This window comes from Zingiber officinale, chromosome 11A (genome assembly GCF_018446385.1).
Source record: "Zingiber officinale cultivar Zhangliang chromosome 11A, Zo_v1.1, whole genome shotgun sequence".
In the NCBI taxonomy this organism is placed as follows: Eukaryota; Viridiplantae; Streptophyta; class Magnoliopsida; order Zingiberales; family Zingiberaceae; genus Zingiber; species Zingiber officinale.
This window is the reverse complement of record NC_056006.1, coordinates 92,515,242-92,537,298: the sequence shown is the minus strand read 5'-3', so window position 1 is coordinate 92,537,298 and position 22,057 is coordinate 92,515,242. Positions and strand designations below refer to the sequence as shown.

At 40.3% G+C, this 22,057-nt stretch overlaps 3 protein-coding genes across 3 annotated transcripts; all 3 read right to left on the bottom strand.

The window, feature by feature from the left end:
- Window positions 1-1,094: 1,094 nt before the first annotated feature.
- On the bottom strand, window positions 1,095-1,519 carry LOC122032707. Its single transcript, XM_042592023.1, has one exon. The coding sequence runs from the start codon at window positions 1,457-1,459 to the stop codon at window positions 1,199-1,201; it is 261 nt and encodes an 86-aa protein (XP_042447957.1). The 5' UTR covers window positions 1,460-1,519; the 3' UTR covers window positions 1,095-1,198.
- A 13,076-nt stretch (window positions 1,520-14,595) lies between these two features.
- On the bottom strand, window positions 14,596-15,588 carry LOC122031580. Its single transcript, XM_042590677.1, has 2 exons — window positions 15,136-15,588; window positions 14,596-15,041 (listed from the first exon to the last, which is right to left on the bottom strand). Exons 1-2 carry the CDS (start codon window positions 15,586-15,588, stop codon window positions 14,682-14,684), a joined length of 813 nt encoding a protein of 270 aa, XP_042446611.1. The 3' UTR covers window positions 14,596-14,681.
- Window positions 15,589-16,198: 610 nt separating this feature from the next.
- On the bottom strand, window positions 16,199-19,190 carry LOC122031579 (receptor-like protein EIX1). Its single transcript, XM_042590676.1, has 2 exons — window positions 19,127-19,190; window positions 16,199-19,020 (listed from the first exon to the last, which is right to left on the bottom strand). Exons 1-2 carry the CDS (start codon window positions 19,188-19,190, stop codon window positions 16,199-16,201), a joined length of 2,886 nt encoding a protein of 961 aa, XP_042446610.1.
- Window positions 19,191-22,057: the final 2,867 nt, after the last annotated feature.

Genomic DNA, 22,057 nt, shown 5'->3' with positions numbered 1-22,057 from the left:
TTGTCAATCATGCCTGTCAATTTATGCATGCTCTTACTGAACACCATTGGAAAAGTATTAAGAGAATTATTTAATATCTCAAATGTACTATTCTACATAGTCTTCTTTTATATCGTCAATCGTCATGAGAATTGATTACCTACAATGATGCAGATTGGGTTGGATCTCCCGAAGATAGACGTTCTACTAGTGGATATGCTATATTTCTTGGAGGATATCTTATTTCCTAGCTTTCAAAGAGGCAACCTACAGTCTCTTGCTCAAGTACTGAAACTGAATATAAAACTATATCTAATGCGATGACAGAAATTATTTGACCATAATCTCTTTTTTTAAAATTATACTTTTCCCCACTGCTACGCCTAAAATCTGGTGTGATAATATTAGAGTTATTTATCTTACGGTAAATCCTATTTTTTATGTCGAGATTAATTTTCATTTTATTCGTGAACATGTGACAACTCGATAACTTTTAATTTCTTAATTTATTATATTTAACATCATGACTAAGATCAATCTCATAATTAAGATCCACATTAATCGAATAGTAAAATTAATATTTCTAAATTAAATATATTTATTGCAATTAATTTATTGCTATCTTTATAATAATATATCGTATTTACGGACAACTTATTTAGTCGATTGCCTTTAGTAAATTAAAGATTAAAGAATTATCCTGCTCTCTTTCAGCCTCTTCTCCTGGTCCGACTCTGCGTTCCTCTGGAACTCGATGTACCCGATGAGCGATCCATATCAGTGTCGTCATGTTAAAGGGTAGGAGAAGCGCAAGGTACGACGATCTAGTTCCACCTAAAGCAACAATTTTTAACATGAATTCATTTCAAAGATTGAATTTTTTTTTATCGATTGGTGTACAATAATTTCAAAGATTGAATTCATTTCTGACCTCATTTTGTGCAGATCGGATCTGGAAACTTGTTGCCCCTTATACGATGTTACAACACCTCCAACCGACTAGAGATGGAACCATATCGTTGGTTGTTCTTCTACTCAACAGAACACTAATCTCCAACCATCCTATTTAGGCACGACTATTCATTTACTTTGGAAGATAAGCAATAGAAGATATGTAATCAAATTACTCCGTGGTTATCAGCGCAAAATTATACAATCGCACAAGTTGAACCTCTGTTCAGCATTCTATCACTCTACATAACTATCTGGTTTCCAAACACTAGTTGGGTCCCCAGCAGCTGAGATACATCACTTTCCTCAGCGACTCCTCCGACTGCTTGGCTCGCTCGCTGCATCTCCCGTCAGAGACGGCGGAGGACATCCTCGCCGACTGCGACAGCGACCTCATGCTGCTCTTGGCGTGCTGCTGCACGGACCTCAGAGCGTAGTTCCATCTGCACAACCCTGCTTGATCCTTGAGCGCCTCCACTGCGCCAACGCTTGCTGCCACCAAAACCGAAGCTTTCTTCACCGAAGCCATGCCCGTCTCTCTCTTTATGAGTTCTGAAAACAAGCACTTGTTGTTGCTAGGACGAGGAAAAAGGGCGAAGCATTATATAGAATTGGCTGGCTCTCAGTTTCGGCTTTCCAGTACCCAGAAAACAGGGGGCTGTCTTCCTTTTCCACTGGCCCAAACCTGTGGTTTCAAGTATATCGGTTCAATTCTTCATCCTGTCTTTTTCTAAATTAATCTCCAAAATTAAGCACATGAGTGATGACAAGAGTATCCCATCCAACTTAACCCCAAACAAGATGAGAATTTTCCGTCCATAAACTAATCAGATGCCTCATGCCCACAGACACCGCAGGACATCTGACTGTGTGCTAAAGTTCCACAGCATAATATTGATTCAATGAACTCAAGACTCGGCTAGGCATCATTCCTAAAATGAGAAGGATAAAAGAGCACGTAGACAAAAAAGAAAAAAAGTTTTAATTGTCCAATCAATAGACCATCCTCGCTAGAAAGACTGACACGTGGCAGTATTATTATACAATTAGAAAACGACAAACGCGATGACGGATTCCTTGACGCAGTATCGGAGCGTGGGGCAGATCCTGACCATCATGTCGAATCGTCCACAAGTAAATCTGCCCAATCGATGAGCGATAAAATCCTGGTTTAGTAAAGAGGAACGATTTTATTACCTCTGACAGAAAGTGCGTGTCTGCAAGCACACACCAGGCTGAAACAACCGGCTAAAAGGAAAAAACCAGAAACCGCTATTGCACCTCTCATGGTTTTGAGAAAACAGCCCTTCTTCTGCCTATAAAATGAACCCCTACCCCCATCTCAATACCTCCTGCAATCCGCCCATCGAAACCTTCACGTAACATCCCAGCTCCGACGAAATCTAGAAATCTCTGCAGAGTTGAGCGCCACTGGCATCGACCGAACCGAAATCGCAGCGATAGACGAGAAGAGGGCAGAGAAAATGAGTCATCTGACGCGTGTCTGGATGGCGGCGAGCGTGGCGGTGATGCAGGGACACTCCGAAGGGGGGCTCAAGTCAATGTCCGTCCGCTGCTCCCTCCAAAGTGCGGACAACCGCGTCGTTTCGGCCTCCGCGGGCGCAGCCGCGACCGCCGCCGGGTTGGGTGTAGGGCGAGCGCTGCGAGGGGCCGGCGCGGAGGACCGGCAGAATCAGGTTGACGACTCGCTCCGGAAAGTCATGTACCTCAGCTGCTGGGGTCCTTCCTAGGGCCTCGATCGATTAGCCACGGCGCACGGTTTTTTGGGGGCGTTAATAACATGCTCTCGCTCGGGGATGAGCGTGATCTTGAGCAATGTTGTCGATGAACTAGTGTGAATATTATGTATGTGTATTTTGATGCTCTCCGAACGAAGAAATTGAGAAGACGAAAATAAAAATAAAGATCGCCAATTTCATTATGGTCTGAGCAATGAGCAGTGAATGGTTGGGCTCCAGATCGCAATAGCAGGACAAGTCTGCGCTAAGCGAGACAATGGTAGGCGGACGCTTGGAAGCATCGTTTGTGGAAGACGCAATCATTAATAGATGCAGTAAAAGCCAAGGCAGCGAAAAGGACGGCGAGAGTGACGGGCGTGGGAATGGCGGGGAGTGCGTCACGTGAGACGCGTGGTTTGGGATGGGGCTCTGGCGCATGACGTGCGGCCAGGTAGGAGCATGGGCGTTGCGGTCCCCGGCGACTCGATCTGCTGCCTTGCCCGCGTCGGTTGCATGTGACCAGCAAATAGCAATGCTACGTGGTGGAAGAAAAGATCGTGTTGACCCAGCAATGCGGCATGTGTCCGTTTACTAGGCCCATGGCAAATTCTTTAGCCTAATTCTTTGAGATTTTTTTTAAAATTCTGTTAAAATATATTTAAAATCTTAAAATAAAAAAATAATATATATGAAATATTAAAAGTCGGCTTGCATTGTCTATATAGGTGTGTTCTAGAGTTGATAATGGTCGAATTCTATATATTTTTCGTATTTATATTCATCGTGTAATTTTTTTTTAATTATATCATTCAAAAAAGATATATTAAAATTAACATTTTATATATATATATAATACACAAGCATTTGCCTCAAGAAAAGGTGATTAATCCAAGGATCCATACACACGAACACTTTCTATTATGAAAACACTCTTTTACGATAACTACCGAAGGTGGAGAAACCCTACAACACTCTCAGTACAAGAAGAAAGAAAGGGAAGCAAATACAATTGAAATCTTACAAGATTTACACTTGAAACTCTGCTACTTCTTCTTGTCGTAGATCGTCTCTTGACTTGGACGTGCACAAGCACTTGCCTCCAAGAACCTTCAAGAACTGGAGGTGAGAGCTCGGAGAGTTGCTGTGAAGATCTGAGATGAATTGAGCTGTAGCCGTGTGTTCTATGCGAAGAAGAACGCTCGCCAACGGATATAATCTGCGTCAACGGTTGGATCCCGATCAATTGGATTGCTCCCATTCGATTGGGGAGGCTTTGGATCGATCGGTCGATCGATTCGGAGCGCCTCTGTGCTCTCTGAAAAAAGCTAGAATCGATTGCCTGATCGATTCAAGGCTCTCCTGCGATTTCCAGCCTCCCAATCGATCGCCCGATCGATTGGAGGCTCCTAATCGTTCAGCTGATCGATTGGAAGGGCTCTGTGCAATGACGTCACTCCCCCAATCGATCCACTGATCGATAGGGAGGATTTTTTGTCGCGGCACCAGTCCAATCGATCAGCCGATCGATTGGAAATGATTCAATCGATCGGCTGATCGATTGAATCAACTTGATTCACCCTAATCAAGTTCCAAGCCCTTAAAACCCAACATCTGGTCAACCATGACCTGTTAGGACATCATTCCTAGCACCTGGTCACCCTCGACCTATTAGGACTTCCTCACCAAGTGTCCGATCAATCCGTTTGACCCACTTGGACTTTTCTCCTCGTGCCAAGTATCCGGTCAAACATTTGACCTACTTGGACTTCTCAATACCAGATGTCCGGTCAACCTTGAGCCACCTGGATTTCCACGTGTCTGCCTTTATTCACCAGGACTTCCCTTCTGCCTGGCTTCACTCACCAGGACTTTCACCTAGCTTCACTCACTAGGGTTTCCCATCTGCCTGGCTTCACTCACCAAGACTTTCACCTACCTTCACTCACTAGGATTTTCACCAATTGCCTGACTTCATCCACTATGACTCCTCTGCCTAGCTTCACTTACTAGGTCTTTCACCTGGCTTCACTCACGAAGATTTTTCAACTGCCTGGCTTCACTCACCAGGACTTCTCAGTCAAGTATCTAGTCAGTCTTGACCTACTTGACTCTTCTTCACATCTAACTGGCCAGCCTTGACCAGAGGAGAATTGTACCAATAATATCCCCAAATGAATGATTGCACCTGCAATCTCTATGTATTATCAGTTTCCATGTATTGTCAAACATCGAAACTCAAATATCAAGACTCAAGCTTGAGTCATCTCAAGCTTAGTCAACTAGGTCAACCTTGACCTAGGGAATATTGCACCAATAATCTCCTCCTATTTGATGTTTGACAATACCTTTAAGTTAGGCTAATCTCATCACCTCAACTTCCTTCATGCCAAGGCATGAATGAGGGTTTCCTTCATTCTCCCCCTTTCCTAGAGGGCAAAATCCCTCTTTAGGTAATGAAGGTCTAACTTAAATCCTACATTCTCCCCCTATTGGCACACATCAAAAAGAACTCTCCCCCTGAAGAGTTACTCACCATTGTTCACAACTTCATTCGTTGTTCACAACACTATAATGAAAGTCTCATTCCCTTCAGTATCTTCAACGCTCACCCTTGATCGTTAACCAATCCAACAATAAAGGTCTCATACCCTTCACTGTATTAAATGCTCACCTTGGAGCATTATTCCACGTTATGATGCTCATCCTAGAGCATCCATGCCCCATGATGAAGATATCCACTCGCCATTGTTCTTCAACGTTCAAGCTTGAGCAATTGCCTCTCTAAATGAAGGTTTAATCACCTTCAATGGTGTCAGAAAATTAGTTCCATATCCTTAAAGAGTAACTCCCCCTAAAGACATACTTTAAACTTCTGTCATTGCACCAACAATGACTTGGAATTCTTAATTCTTTAGAAAATCCAAAAATCTAAAGTTTTTGAGGTTCAAAATTTTAAAATTAAAATCAAACCTCAACCTAAACTTCTACTTAGTCTTTCTTAACCAATCCATCCTTGTTTTCATCATGAAAACTCTCCCTAAATGTAAAAAAAATATGCTTTGAGGGGTTAGGAATGGTTACCTAGACTAAAAATGGTCTAAAATGCTGAAAACAGGTTTTCCCAGCCAAAATCAGCACTTCAATCGATTGAAATTGGGGTTTGTATCGATTGAACCTGACCCAATCGATCCACTGATTGATTCAATAAGTGTGGATCGATCGGTGGATCGATTCATTAAGCTTCAGTTCATGATAAACGTCTTCTCAATTGATCGCCCGATCGATTGAGGCACTTCAATCGATCAGGTGATCGATTGAAGGCCTGAAAATTTGAAATACAATTTTAGTGATTTTTAGAAACTCCCCAGAAATTCTACAAGATTCTAAAAATCATAAAAATTGTTGTAGAAATTATTTAGGGTATATACTATCAAGGAAAAATAGTTTTCTATGAAAATACTTCATATTTTCAAAGATTGACACAAATTTGAAAACTTGTAAAAACTTTAGTGTTTTGTTCAAGTTTGTGTCTAACTTTTCAATGATGATTACTATCAAAAGATAGCATTCATCAAGGTTTTCCAAAAGCATTTTAAAATTATTTTCAAAACTAATATCCAACCATATTCTTTGGGCTCAATGCACATGATTTGTACATTAGCTTTCCCAATGATTGGAAAACATATAACTATGTGTTTTGATAAACCTAAAACTAAACTAGATGCGCTAAATCAACATCTTAAGTTTTATTCATTGTCCTAACATCTCACTTATATCTAATGCGCACTAAAACACATACAAGTCAAATTATAAGTCTTCGTGAGATGTAAAGTTTGGTTTTGCCCTAAACTAGGGATCATGCATTTTTATCTAGGTATTTTAAGAATTTTGAACATCCACTAAGGATGAAACTTGTTAATGAATGTCATTTGTCCTTAATTGCAAGGAATTAAAAATAATGCATGATGTGCTATGGCATACATCAAAATACATAATTTTCAAAAGAAAAATCGCTAGAACTACATGATGTATGTAGGACATGACATGGTGTTTTTGTGCTTTTCATCATAAAGCATGAATGCAAAGATGATGTCATGACATGTGATGGGCAAACAAAGCATGGTAGTTTAGCTTAAATAAAGTACCTAGATTATCTATCTAAGTGTCCTTAAATCCTTAGCTAAACCTAAAATTAACCTAGATTGCCCCTTATCTACTCATGAAAATGCCAAAATCTAAATTGACATTTCTTTATCCCATGATTAAATTGTGCCAATTAAAATTAAGTATATTCCTCAAATCTTTAGCATATTTTACTCATCCAAAGAGTAAACACTTTAAATTAAGGCTTATATTTGCCTTTAAATTCCTAAAAAAATACCAAAACCTCAACTTGACATTTCTTAAGTTTTTCCAATTTGTGCCAATTTACAATAAAATCAAAAATTTCAAATTATGGCACAATTTACTCTTTTTAAAGAGTAAATGAAGATCCACTTCATTTTCAAAGGTTAATAATAACCTTAAAAATACTCTCCGAGTGTCAACTTCATCAAAGTTGGGTTAACTACCCTTCTAATTAGAGTTGACACTCTCTAACCCATCTAAGGGGTAGAGAAAATGCTCCTAGGAACCCAAAATCTATTGGTGCTCCTTGGATGTTCTAGGTACTCACTAGGGATAACTTCCCTAGATACCTTCCTAATGACCTTGTTAGGCTTCTTAGAAGCTTGATCACCTTTTCTAGGTCAACTTTAGGAATTTCTTCCCTTGTGACCTTCTTAGTGACTTTCTTAGACATCTTAGAAGTCTTAATCACATTTGTTATTATAAAGATACTCCTAGGGATAACTTCCCGTATATCCTTGACTTGACCGCTAGACCTAAGGTTGGTTCCATAGCTATATGGAACTCTATGATAAGAAGGCACATCCTTCTTGGTTTTAGGTTTGTATCCCAAACTCTTATGACCATTGGATGACTTATGTGCTCCTAGACCTATTTTTTGCTCTTTTTGCCCTTTAAGGATATTTTTCATTCTTTTTAGGGTCTTTTCCATTTTATCAAGCCTTGACCTCAAGACTTGATTTTCTTCCCATAAATCCCTAGATTTTAGTTTTTCATTAAATCCTTGACCATTTTTATTTCTAGGCTTATAACTACGATCCTTTATTTTCTTGCCTAGATTTTTATCTACCTTCCTAATCCTAGGTGTAGTAGTTTTAGCATGAAGAGCTACATGTTTTCCTTAATGCTATCATGCTTCCTATTTTTATGGTAAATAACATTAAAATGATACAAACTAGAATTAGCATGTCTTTTACCATAATTCAAGGGGATAGGCTCAATAAATGATACCTTGGTTTTTACCTTGGAAGCTCCCCCTTGGCTTGTGCTTTCTCCTTTAACTTTGATCGCATTCTTCCCCTTTGGGCATTGACTCCGATAATGTCCTTTTTGTTGACACAAGAAGCACACAATGTGCTCCTTGCTCTTATTTGTTGTGGGGACATTCTCTTTGAGCTTCTCCTTGCCTTTTTGTGCTACTTGACCTTTCTTCTTAGCCAATTTAGGATACTTACTTTTGTAGTGCCCATGTTCTTTACACTCAAAACATATGATATGATTTTTATTTTTAATTGAAACATTTATACCTTCATGTGTAGGGATGACACTTGATCCTCCATTTGATGTCTCTTGATTTTTGGAGGATGCATCATCTTCTTCTCCACTTAACCCGGATGTAGAAGCTTCTCCTTCTTCTTGATCCGGTGTCAGTGAAGATCTCCCCCCTCAATCCTAGAGGCAGAGGCTTCTTCATCTTCATCTTGTACATGGAACAAGGAATATGCTCCTTGTTCTTTTCATTGCATTCCTTTGAAGATGAGGCTTCTTGGACTTCCTTTTCGGAAGTTGAGCATCTCTAAACTTCGGAGTCCTCTTGCTCTTGACCTTGATCCACTAAGTCACCCTCTTTGGATCCTTCTTGACTTTGTACAGTGGAGGGATCTCTTGAATCTTTACCAATTTGCTCCAAAGCTCCTTGGCATCCTCGAATTCTCCAATTTGAGCCAAAATATTACTTGACAATAAATTGACCAATAGCTTGGTCACTTTTTCATTTGCCTCGCTCCTTTGAATTTGCTCTTGACTCCATTTGCTTTTCTTGAGGATCTTGCCTTTTGAATTTCTTGGAGCTTCGAAGCTTCCATTAGAGCAAACCATTGTTATATCTCCATCATCAAGAAATTTTCAATTCTTGATTTGCAAGAATCAAAACTCGTCATAGTTAATGGTGGAGGCACCCTCGTGTCAAATCCGAGTCCATCTCAAAATTCCATCTTAAAGTTGAGCCTTTTAATGAAGTCTTCGACTTTTGAATTTGCTTCAACTTCTTCACCCTCTAGCCTTGTTACCCCTTCCGGCGATGATTCAGGTGAAGAGCGACCTTGCTCTGATACCACTTATTAGGGTCGAAATATTCTAGAGGGGGGGGGGTTGAATAACTCGTCGTGCGCTCGTCGCTTGTTTCTTGGTGATGATATGCAGCGAAAAATATAATAAACACAAATACAACACTAACACGAAGGATTTACTTGGTATCCACCTCAAGAAGAGGTGACTAATCTAAAGATCCACACACACGAGCACTCTCCACTATGAAAACACTCCTTTACGGTAACTACCAAAGGCGGATAAACCCTACAACACTCTCAGTATAAGAAGAAAGAAAGGGAAGCAAATATAATTGAAATCTTACAAGATTTACACTTGAACCCCTAACCCTAGCTTCTTCTTCTTGTCATAGATCGCCTCTTGACTTGGACGTGCACAAGCACTTGCCTCCAAGAACCTTCAAGAACTAGCGGTGAGAGCTCAGAGAGTTGCTGTGAAGATCTGAGATAAATTGAGTTGTAGCCGTGTGTGCTATGCGAAGAAGAACGCTCGCCAACAGATATAATCTGCGTCAACGGTCGGATCCCAATCGATTGGATTACTTTCAATCGATTGGGGAGGCTTTGGATCGATCGGTCGATCAATCCAGAGCGCCTCTATGCTCTTTGGAAAAAGCTGGAATCGATTGCCCGATCGATTCAAGGCTCTCCTGCGATTTCTAGCCTCCCAATTGATCGGCTGATCGATTGGGAGGGCTTCTGTGCAACGACGTCACTCCCCCAATCGATCCACTGTTCGATTGGGAGGAGTTTTTGTCGCAGCACCAGTCCAATCGATCAACCGGTCGATTGGACATGATTCAATGATCAGCTGATCGATTGAATCAACTTTATTCACCCTAATCAAGTTCCAAGCCCCTAAAACCCAACATCCGGTCAACCATAACCTGTTGGGGCATCATTCCTAGCACCTGGTCACCCTCAACCTATTAGGACTTCCTCACCAAGTGTCCGATCAATCCATTTGACCCACTTGGACTTTTCTCCTTGTGCCAAGTATCCAGTCAAACCTTTGACCTACTTGGACTTCTCAATATCAGGTGTCCGATCAACCTTGACCCACCTGGATTTCCACGTGCCTGACTTTATTCACCAGGACTTCCCTTCTGTCTGACTTCACTCACCAGGACTTTCACCTAACTTCACTCACTAGGATTTCCCATCTGCCTAGCTTCACTCACCAGGACTTTCACCTAGCTTCACTCACTATGATTTTCACCAACTGTCTGGCTTCACTCACAAGGACTTCTCCTCTGCCTAGCTTCACTCACTAGGTCTTTCACCTGGCTTCACTCACCAGGATTTTCCAACTACCTGGCTTCACTCACCAGGACTTCTCAGTCAAGTATCCAGTTAGTCTGACCTACTTGACTCTTCTTCACATCTAACTGGTCAACCTTGACCAGAGGAGAATTGTACCAACAATCTCCCCAAATGAATGATTGCACCTGCAATCTCCATGTATTATCAAATATCGAAACCCAAACATCAAAACTCAAGCTTGAGTCATCTCAAGCTTAGTCAACCTTGACCTAGAGAATATTACACCAACAGTTAGGTAGTGGAAGTCCTAATGAGTGAAGTTTGACCCTAGTGAGTGAAGCTAGGTGGTGGAAGTCCTGGTGAGTGAAGTCAAACAATGGAAGTCCTAGTGAGTGAAGCTAGGTGGTGGAAGTCCTGGTGAGTGAAGTTAAATAATGGAAGTCCTAGTGAGTGAAGCTGGGCAGCCCTAATAGAGGTAACCCTAGGTTATATGTGATCGACCGGACCAGCGAATCTTGAAATCTGTTAAACACTGTCTTACTTTACTGTTTTATCTATTGTTCTAACTCAGTGTTGTAGGGAAGTCTAGCTAGATCAACGGGATGATCGGATAGCTAACATGAAGTCCAGATAGGTCGATAGGCTGACCGGATGTCTGGCAAGACGGTAAGTTAAGGTAAGTCAATGGAGGAGAGTGATTTTATGAGGACGCGCTCCCCGTTTGAGAGAACAGTAGGCGTCGATTCAACTTATATCCATTTGGAAAATTCAAGTTGAGATATTGACTATATTCTGGTCTCGAGGAGACAGAATCTAATTACTACTCTATTTGCTATATTGTGCTAACTTTGTTTTGCAGGGTAGTATAATGTTTATTGTCTCGGACTAATCTTTTTCTTGTAGGAAAAAGCTTTGCTAGAAAAAGTGGTTTCGGCACTCGGAAGGGATCCGGGCCCCTCGAGTTGGTCCAAGCGCCCGGAGTTGGTCCGAGCGCCCGGAATGCAAAAGTCTCTCTCGTTGCAAACATGGAACACACTGATTGGCTGAGCCGACATCATAGTCTAGATGCCCAGAGCTACCTATATAAGAAGCCTTCTACCAAAGCATGAAACACTACTTTCTTCCACGATTGCTCTGTTACGCACTACTCTAAAGATACTCCTACGATGCTGCGAAGCACTTCTGACAACCTGCGATTCAGTTTTAATTTCCTTGTTGTCGGTAATTTAGTTGTATAGTTTTTGTACTAATCGTATAACTCTTTTCACGAATTATTAGTGGATTGCCCAACGAAAGTAGTCGACGAGTGCAGGCCTTGGAGTAGGAGTCAACGAAGGCTCCGAACCAAGTAAAAACTTGGTGTTAGCATTGTTCTTATTTTTTTGTTTCCGCTGCTTACTCTATTAAGTTTCAACGATCGTTATTCACCCCCCTAACGAACTTTACGATCCAACAAATGCTTGTTGTAGTAATCTGATATACATTTCTAAAAAGTTTTATCTTTCTGGTCATTACTAATGACTATATTGGTGCTGATAGTTGCCTATGACTTTGCAAGGACCACATCTTCGTCAAGAGACTAAAATCTTCGTTCTGATTCATCTTTCTCCGGTTCAACTTCACGCTCTTCTTGTGATAAGTGTGATGGCCACTGAGTTGTTGGAATAAATTCATTATCACTGATAGATGGGTCAATAACAACCCTTCTTGATTCATTTGAAAGCATAATTAATGGCTGAGTAGGAAAAAATACATAAGGAGAAAACATCTCAAATTGGCTGCCCATGGCTAACTAATTTTGGGGTGGATACATACCAAATGAATCTCGTGTGGGGATTCATTAAAAAAATTTTGAGAATTTAGGAAATTTGGAGGATATTCTAGAATATATGAAATATTTTGAAAATTTGGAGGGTATTGTATGTGAGAGAAAAAAAATGAGAATATTGAATATTTGAATGAATGTGAGTATTCTGAAAAGATATATTTTCTTTCATATTTGAAGAATTGAAAAGATTATAAAAAAAGTATTGAAATTTTCATCCATCTCGAATTCAAATAGAGAATTAAAAGAAGGAATAAAAAGTAAAGAGCGAATAGAATGATAAGATAAATATAAAAAATTAGATTAAAAATTTATTTATATATTTTTTAAAATTAAAAAAAATAAATTTTAATAAAGTAAACTAGGAAATTTTTTCACCATAAAAATTAGTATATATAAAATAATTGTTCCATATTAAAATCTCTCTTTTTAAACCCAACAAAAAAGGAAAGATTTTAAAATTTAAAATTATCTTTTAAAATCATGTGAATGACATCAAAAAAGGAAAGATTTTAAAATTAAAATATCTCTTTTAATCCTTTGTAGATTGTTATAAAAGAAAATATTTTAAAAAATTAAAATCTCTCTTTTTATTTCTTTAGTGGTTGACCCCTTGCTTGGTCACCAAGCAAGGCTTGGTCGGCCATATCTTGGACACCAAGATGGGCTTGGTCGGCCCCTAAGGATGTGGCCAACCCCTAGCTTGAGTAAAAAGCTGGACTTTGGGTGGATACAAATAGTTTTAATAAGAGGCTACAACAGGGACCTAGAGGAGGAATTCGTTTTGGCCTCCTGATGGACTTAAACTTCTTGTGTTCGACCGGAACATCCAACTCAAGTTCATCAATAATAACTCATACCACTAAAGAGTCATTATTGAACTACCGCACCAATCTCATATTACATTATGGGCTCCTTCTTATCATGAGTGCATTAGTCTCCCTGTATTTAAGATATCGAATGCTCATTAATTAAATGAGTTACTGACAACCCACTTAATTAATATCTAGCTCCAAGAGTAGTACCACTCAACTTCATTATCATGTTGGACTAAGTCCACCTGCAGAGTTTACATGATAATCCTTATGAGCTCCTCAAGGGGACATCATCAACGTAGATAACTAGGACACAGTTTCCTTCTATAATCAACAACATAGCATATAAATAATATTATTTCCCAACTTATCGGGTCTATTGATTTAACGAATAAATCTCACCCATTGATAACTTAAAGAAATAAATACTAAGTATATGTGTTTGTTATTATATCGGAATTAAGAGTACGCACATCCATAATAACAGAGGTTCTGTTCTTTTATGTAGTCAGTATAAAAAGAAATAACCTTAAATGGTCATGCTCAATACCACATAGTGTAGTAGTGTAATTTTATAGTCAAGATAAACTAATACCAAATTACACTACAACCATTCCAATGGTTTGTCTCAATCCATCTTGGTTGTGAGTTACTATTTATAATTTATAAGGAACTGATTACATGATCTTCTGCATGACATCACACACCATGTTATTTAAAATATAAATTAAATGGGCAACTGCATTTAACTAAATGCAGACATTTGACCAATGTGATTCTCACTTCAAAATAAATGTTCATACAAAAAACTAGGCTTTTAGTATACATCCTAACACAAATTCATTATCGCCGATAGATTGGTCAATAGCAACCCTTCTTGATTCATTTGAAAGCATAACTAATGGTTGAGTAGGAGAAAATACGTAAGGAGAAAGCATCTCAAATTGGCTGCCCATGGCTAACCAATTTTGGGGTGGATACATACCAAATGAATCTCATGTGGCATTACTTGGATTCATCAAAAATTTTTGAGAATTTAGGAAATTTGGAGGATATTCTAGAACATATGAAATATTTTGAAAATTTGAAAGATATTATTTGTGAGAAAAAAAATGAAAATATTGGATATTTAGAGGAATGGAATATTCTGAAAAAAAATATTTTCTTTAGTATTTAAAGAATTAAAAAGATTTATAAAAAATATTGAAATTTTCATCAATCTCGAATTCATATAGAGAATTAAAAGAAGGAATAAAAAGTAAAAGACCAATAGAATGATAAGATGAATGTAAAAAATTAAATTAAAAATTTAAATTTTAATAAAGTAATCTAGGGAAACTTTTTCACCATAACAATTAGTATATTTAAAATATAATCGTTCCATATTGGAACGGTGAGATACAAGTCCTGTTCTCCGATCGATGAACAACGCATTCAAGCGAACATTACCACTGCGTCGTCAGATATTAAATATTGTTTATTGGCGAAAAATTTCGTCTCTTTTTGAATTTTGTTGTCAGATTAATTCCATTCTTTAGGAACAAAAGACACATCGAGACGCAGCCAGTTTCCATATCGAACACATAAAAAAGCTTTCGAAAAATCAATCGGTTTGCAACATCAAGCCCGATTTTATTTTGAGGATGATTTATAATTAGATTGTGTCGGGGATTTGGATTTGCTGAACGCCAAATGTCTGGAGCGACTCACTCTGCATGAAGAGAAGCACGCCGCACTTGGCGGCGTTGAATCCCTCCCACAGCGCGAACTCCACCGCGCCGGAGACAATATTCTTCGCCGCGACGTCCTCGACCGACACCAGCTTCTCCAGCCGCCGGACCACGTAGTCATTGTTCAGCATTCGCCCTTTGTTCTCGCCGCCGTCGCAGTCGGTCACCAGCCCGCTCTCGTAGAGCGCCACCATCACGTCCACGCCGCTCCCCTCCACCTTCGTCCGCAGCGCGCCCATGAACGACACCTCCAGTTTGTCCGGCTCCGGCTTTGCGAAGCTCGCCTATGCCGGCATCGCCCAATCAGAATCAAATCATCTGACAATATCTTATAAAAACAGAGGAGAATTAGGCAGGGGAATCAAAGTACTCCGCCACCTGCATAGTGGGGGAAGGGAATCTCGGGGAGGACCGGAGCGCGGCGGCGACGGCGTCGAGGTCATTGCCGACGCACTCAGCGCGGCCCTGTACGACCACGAGCGGCGTGTAGAGCGTGTCGAGGCGGAGCACGTCGACGTAGGCCTTCTGGCGGACGGTCCAAGTGCTGGAGCCAAAGGGGTCGCGCCAGCCGCGGTAGTCCCAGTACTCGACGTGGAACGCCAGCACCGCCACGAGGGGCAGATCCTCGCCGGCCTCTCGGAGATCCTCGCGGCCGAGCCGCGACACGACCGCCTCGGCCTCGGGCGAGGTCCCACAGCCCTGCGACGCGAACAGCTCCAGAAGCACGGGCCCCATCCCCCGCGGCTCCTCGGCTTCGTCGTCGTTGGCTTCGGCCGACGAGGACGCACCGCGTTTCCCCCGGCCGAAGCACGGGAAGAGACGCAACACCATGGTTGGGTGGTGGAGCCCAACGATGAGAGAGGGGGTGTAATTTTGAAAAATGTATTTATTATTATTAGCACAGAGACTAAATTTTTAAAATTGGGCTCGTTGATTAATGATCATATGTCGCTCGGGAAACAGGAAGCGGTGTCCTCCACTGGTGCGATGTTAAATGTTCTCGTGGTCAACGGTTCGATGATGCTGAAAGAGAATGATTTATACAGTTGGAAAATGGAAGAGGACAGCTGATGAGAATAGAAAAACAATAATAAATTAGGGCAATGTAGTAGATGGGTGGGAGAGGAACGTGGCGGTGGCGACGGACGAGGATGAAAGGTGATCCAACTGCCAAGTCGTTAAGGAACATGAAACATGGTTGTTTTAAAATTATTATACCGGTGCAATCAATTCCCAAAATTGTGAAAGACCAACTACATATTACTAAATGAACTACGTATTAATCTACTTTTTTTTATATATTAATTTACATCCAGTTATAGTACTTAAAGCTCGATAAATTACTTTCCAAGTCAACTGAGAATTATTACTATTACACACAATTTCCTACGTTGCAGGAAAATTATTACTTTTACACAATATATTATAGAAAAATAGAAAGTTAATCTCGACGGCGCAAACGAGCAAGTAATAACTCCAATCGCAGTAAGACTCCATCATGCAAACTATCCACCATATGAAAATATCCGTACCTCCATTTCTTATTGAAGAAGAGGATGCCACAGAAGGTCCAAAATCCCATTACAAGTCCGAGCACGATGCTGATCCAAATCCACAGCCACTCAGATCCTTCTTCGTGTGCATTAGTCTCATGTGGCTCACCACTCTGGTTTACTTTAGTGTTGGAACAAAGCTTTGAAATTGGCGGCCCACACAATCCAGGATTTCCTGCATAGATGGATGGATCGTCGAGAGATTGGAGTTGCTGAAGAAATGGTATCCTTCCTGACAGATTGTTGTATGACAGATTTAAATGGCTCAAGAAGTGCAATGATGGAAGGCTCTCTGGTATGTTGCCTGAAAGTTCATTGTTGGACAGATCAAGAGATTCTAGCGACTCCATCCTTCCAATTTCTTGAGGAATGCTCCCGTTCAGGTGATTCATGGATAAGTTCAAATTAATTAGCCCTGCAAGATATCCAACTCCTTCAGGGATCTCTCCGACTAAGTTGTTGCATGAAAGATCAATACTTCTGATAAGGTCAGAAATGTATGAATAGTAGAACATTTGGCCCTTCATTTCTAGTTCTACTTCGAGGTACTCCAGTTCTTCATTCCGAACTTGAGACGTTGATGCCATGGCACTGAAGTTCCAAATGTTGGGAGGTATGGTTCCTGACAAATTGTTGTGTGAGAGACCCAACATTTGAAGTTTTCCGGAATGTGCTAGTTGCTGAGGGATGTAACCGGAGAGATGGTTGGAACCGAGTATGAGAAATGCTAGTGATGATAATGTTTCTCCCATCCATGTCGGTATGCTCCCTGAGAAATTATTGTTGGAGAGATCAAGTAGCACTAACTCGGAACATTTCTGCAATGATGGAGAAATGCCGCCTGAGAGACCATTGCTACTCAATCGCAGTATTCCTAGGGATGTTAGAAAACCTATCGTGGTCGGAATTTCTCCGGAAAGAAGGTTGTTGTCCAAGTTTAGTATCTCCAGGCCATAGAGGGACTCCCCCAAACAATGAGGAATTTCACCTGAAAACTCGTTGCTTGAAAGATCAAGAAAAGAGAGCATCGTCCATTGACAGACTGACGAAGATATGGCTCCACTAAACTTATTGTTGGAAAGTGAGACAGAGCCAACGTATGGCCATACTGGCAATTGGCCTGAGAAGTGATTTCCGTCGAGCACCAAAGTTGAGAGTTCGACTGGTAATTTGTCCGGCAATGGACCTTCTAATAGATTGTCAACCAATCTTAACATATTTAAATGGGTATGCTCTGGAAAATTGGGCAGCTTGCCTTGTATATTGTTGTCGGAGAGCTCCAAATCATCAATAGAAAACTGAGAAATATTCCACACCCAATCAGGAAGAACTCCTGCAATCTCATTTCCAGACAAATCTAATAACTTAATACGAGTTTGATGTCGTAGCCATGGTGGAAAAGAAGGTCCCAAATCACAATTTCCGAATCCAGCAACTTCAAGTTGAAACGGAGGAATCCAATTCTTGTGGACTGATATATTAAGGGAGTTGGAAGACAAATCTAGCAGTTCCAACTTTGTTAGATTATCTAAGTGGACCAGCGACAGGGCACCTTGGAAGGAATTGCCGCCAAGGTCTAATTCGGTGAGATTGCCAAGCTTTCCTAAACTTCCAGGTATGAAACCATGAAGTAAATTCTCATGCAGATCAAGAGTAGTGAGACTCGTCAATTGCTGAATCCAACTGGGAAAGTTACCTGTCAGTTGATTACCTCCCAGACTCAACTCCTCCAATCTCCGTAGTTGTGCCATAGAACCAGGAATAGAACCCTCGAGCTCACGGTTGAATGATAAATCCAGGTGAGTGAGAGAGGGCAGCCCCCCAATTGCATCAGGAATACCACCACGAAAGGCACAATAACTAAGATCAAGGTGTGCGAGGCTACTAAGATTCCAGAGCCACTCTGGCAAAACAGAGATGAGGGAGGGATTACCAGACAGATCAAATATGATAAGAGAGGTGATGTTATCAGCAAGGCTGGAAGAAATCGGGAAGCTATTAATCCCACACTCTGACATTCGCAGCACCTTAAGGCTAGCCGAAAGAGTAGACGCCACATTGGTGAGGGCCAAGTCCAAGCCGCTGAGGTCCAGGTGTTGGAGAGAAGAGAATTGAGTGAGCCAATCGAGAGTGTCAACATGCGAGTCCAAAGCAAATTGGAGATCAAGGTAGCGGAGGCGTGAGAGGTTCCCTATCTGAGGAGGAATTCCTCCGGTGAAGTACGAGGAAGAAAGGTTGAGGTATCTCAGTTCCTTAAAAGAGCCTATGAATTGCGGGAAGAGGACTCCGTGGAAATCATGGGAGCTGAGGTCCAAGTACTTCAACTCAGTTAAAGCAAGCAACGACGAGTTGATCTCGAGAACCTGCTGCGGAGAGGCATTGTAGTCGTATGCTGCGGGAGGATCATCCGGTGGCGGACTGGAATTCCTCAGCTTCAGCTTGATCACATGGCCGGTGGTGGGGTGGCAGATGACTCCCGGCCAACTGCAGCAATCGCCGTGAGCAGGAGGACCCAAGAAGAGAGCCGTGCACGGAGAGTGAGGCTGTAGTTCATTCCGGCTCTGAATGCGAGGAGCGCCGCCCGCTCGTGGGAAAGGCACCCGCTGGTCGCCGTGAAAAGGATGGCCAGAAGGCACCACGAGAGGAGAGGCCGCGATAGCAGCAAAGGATTCATGGCGGCGATCGTAGCGTTCACAGCAAAGGACCTGAACTGAACGAGAGAATATTAATTAACAGAGGTTTTTGTTTTGTTTTTAATAAGAAATTTGAGAAAGAAATTGTTGATGTGATAGGACTGAAAATTTGAGGGTGAAGACCCTGCGTCACGTTGTAGTCAAGTCTTGTGGGCCTCCGCCGCGTGGCTTCGCATGATTGACTCATGTTTTGACAAGTCGTCGCATTGTCATTTTCCCAGTCGGAAAGAGAGAAAATGCGGCACCATGGAAAATAGCGCAGTCGGAATGTCTTTCGCTAGTCCTAACATTATAAAATTATTTAAATTTTATATATAATATATATTCTCATCCTGTCTAAGACACTCTGGGATGTGACGTTCATATTAATGGTTGACAAATTCCGAATCAGATATATTTGTAACTATAACCATGTCAGCCTCGAATCAGGAAAAGATTCTTCGGTAATATTCATCCGACGCTCAAGTCAATCTTCGATAATGTATAAGCAAGGAAGTAAAATAACAATAGCTATAGTAAAATGTGTATATCTCCGTCGAAACTTGGAGCCTTTTATATAGGACTCCGGGGAAACGTGTGCATACTCCTCGAGGCGTACACGTTTCTTAAATCTTCCCCTGAAAAGACATGTCAGGAAAGCGTCCCTGATACTATATCTCAATAACTCGGGCATATCTCTGACATGATAGTGGAATCTTCCGCTGTATGATCCTCTGTTTGTCCATGTCGTCAACTATGTCGTCTGTCGGTGATCCTCCTTTTGTCCGTTAGTGGACCGAGCGGGATAACTGCTCGGCCAGTCCTTGGCCACTCAGGTGGTCTAGTCCTTCGACCGAACAGAATGGTCGCTCGACCAATATTCCACTATCAGAGTTCCGTTGTGCTGTGATCCTTTTTCACGGGTTCTGAGGTTCGATGTAAGTCCGAGCGAGCTAGTTGCTCAGCGTATGTTTTGCTTTGAGCGTCGAAAGCTTGGTGTCTGGCCAAGCTATGATGATATCTAATCGGTACTTCTTTATTCTGGGCAGACAAGTGAGTTGTCCGACCGGCCAATGTCACATGAATGTTGACCGTTTAGATTTTTGACTTCCATCGTGATCATAACCTTTCAGGGATAAATCCTTATCATCGGATCATATATATATATATATATATATATATATATATATATATATATATATATATTATTAAATTAAATGACCTCTAGTAAGATGAATATACTTTGATTTTTATTTTCTTCATTTGTAATACTTATTAAAAATAATATTTTATTGACTATTCTCTTGAAAGAAAAATTGCCTCATATTGTGTAAATTTTTTACTAGGTCCTTTCTTAATAACTTTTGATGATAAATTATTTAAGTATTATCCGATGGTGTCCTTTATTAGCTAGCTCATGCTTCTCCGCTCTCGGTGTCCTAAGTCGAAGCTGCAACAGTCTACCCTATGGGCTAAGATATGGTGGCTTGCCAAGCAAAGTACATTAGTAGGGTTTAGCATTGTAGGCGTGACTATTTTGATGATCAAATCAGTAGTAGGATAAAATTACTGTTGACGATTCCATACCTTCAACGGAATTCATTTATCAATTCCAACAAAAATTTTAATTAATGATATATTAATTATAATTATTATATGAATCTATAAATCTATCTAAAGTTATCATCAATCCACCATAGAATTTCATTTTCTTTTCATCACATTCTTGTTTCTATATTTTCATTGCTCTCAAGTCTCATTCTTTATATTTTTTCTCCCTCGTCATCTCGTCGATGATTCTCTCAATCTTAAAAGGCATCTTTCGTCTTTCTCGATTGTCCGGTAATATTTTTTTCAATCTTTTCTTTTTTTCTCAAAATATTTTTTTATTATTTTGTATAAATAATAAATTATTCATGGAATGAACTCAAATATTGATGAACAAATAGATTATTAACAATTGTATGAAATTTTTTTCCCCAATTGATTTTTTATTTTCTTATATATTTGTGTAGGTAATAATTGAAATTTAAAATATCATCAAATTAAGACTACATTACGTAAATCAGGTTTTATTGTTGATTTAATTCTAAGTAATTTTATTTTGATAAACTACTAGTGACTTATATTTTCTTTGTTATTATTATTTTAATATAAATATGTTTTGTAAAAAAATATGATTCTGGATATATAAAATGTATGAAAAAAAATAGAAGAATTTATTTAATCTCAAAAAAAATGCACTTGATAGATTTATTATTAATAATCAAACTCAAAAAATAATATAATTAAAAATTTAAATAAAAAAATAATTAAAATTTCACTGGAAGATAATGTTGATACAATCGACCTAGGATTAAATAGGGTGATCTTTGTTTTTGATGTGTGTGTCAAAGAGTTTAAGTTAGACTTTACATTGGTTATAATATGTACTTAAGTTGTGCAGGACTTGGTAGATTGCACAAGCTTGGAAAGTTTCATGGCTCAGGTTCTTAGAGATTGGTGAAGAATGGTGCATCCGATGGACCACGGACAAGAAGCAAACGGAGTGAAGGGAAGTGAACCTCAAGGCAATGTGAAGGATGGCACGAAGAATAGCTGCAGGCTTGAGTGCATCTGAGGGACAAAGGCTAACTCCTCGATTTACTTGGTCTCTACCTCCTTGAGGTGACTAATCCAAGGCACACACACACCCAATCAAGCTCCACTAAGATCTTCTCCTTTTCAATCCAAGAATGATGGTGGAGAAACCTTTACAAGAGGATCTCCTCCTTTTACAAGTTTTTGATGAGTTTAGGAAGGAGAGAATAAGAGTTGTAAGACTTGAAGATCACTTGGAAAGCTTAAACAGTAATTTGAATCAGTTAAGTTTTTCTTTCCAAGCTCTCAACTTTATATACAGTATGCTGGAATTCCCGATATCAGTTGACTGCTAAAACATGCAGTCGACTGGTATCACACAACGGCTACTGTTTTATTCAAATATGTGGAGATCCTGTGCGTCATCATCCCAACGGCATTATACCAGTCGACTGCTGAAACATGCAGTCGACTGAACCAGTCGACTGCATGTTT

Bases quoted from the DNA above. Each gene is read 5' to 3' on its own strand.
- LOC122032707 (XM_042592023.1), bottom strand. From the start codon at position 1,459: ATGGCTTCGGTGAAGAAAGCTTCGGTTTTGGTGGCAGCAAGCGTTGGC.
- LOC122031580 (XM_042590677.1), bottom strand. From the start codon at position 15,588: ATGGTGTTGCGTCTCTTCCCGTGCTTCGGCCGGGGGAAACGCGGTGCG. The intron at 15,042-15,135 runs GTGGCGGAGTAC...ATGCCGGCATAG, and splicing joins TCCCTTCCCCCACTATGCAG to GCGAGCTTCGCAAAGCCGGA.
- LOC122031579 (XM_042590676.1), bottom strand. From the start codon at position 19,190: ATGAGTCAATCATGCGAAGCCACGCGGCGGAGGCCCACAAGACTTGAC. The intron at 19,021-19,126 runs GTCTTCACCCTC...TCTCTCGTTCAG, and splicing joins TGACTACAACGTGACGCAGG to TTCAGGTCCTTTGCTGTGAA.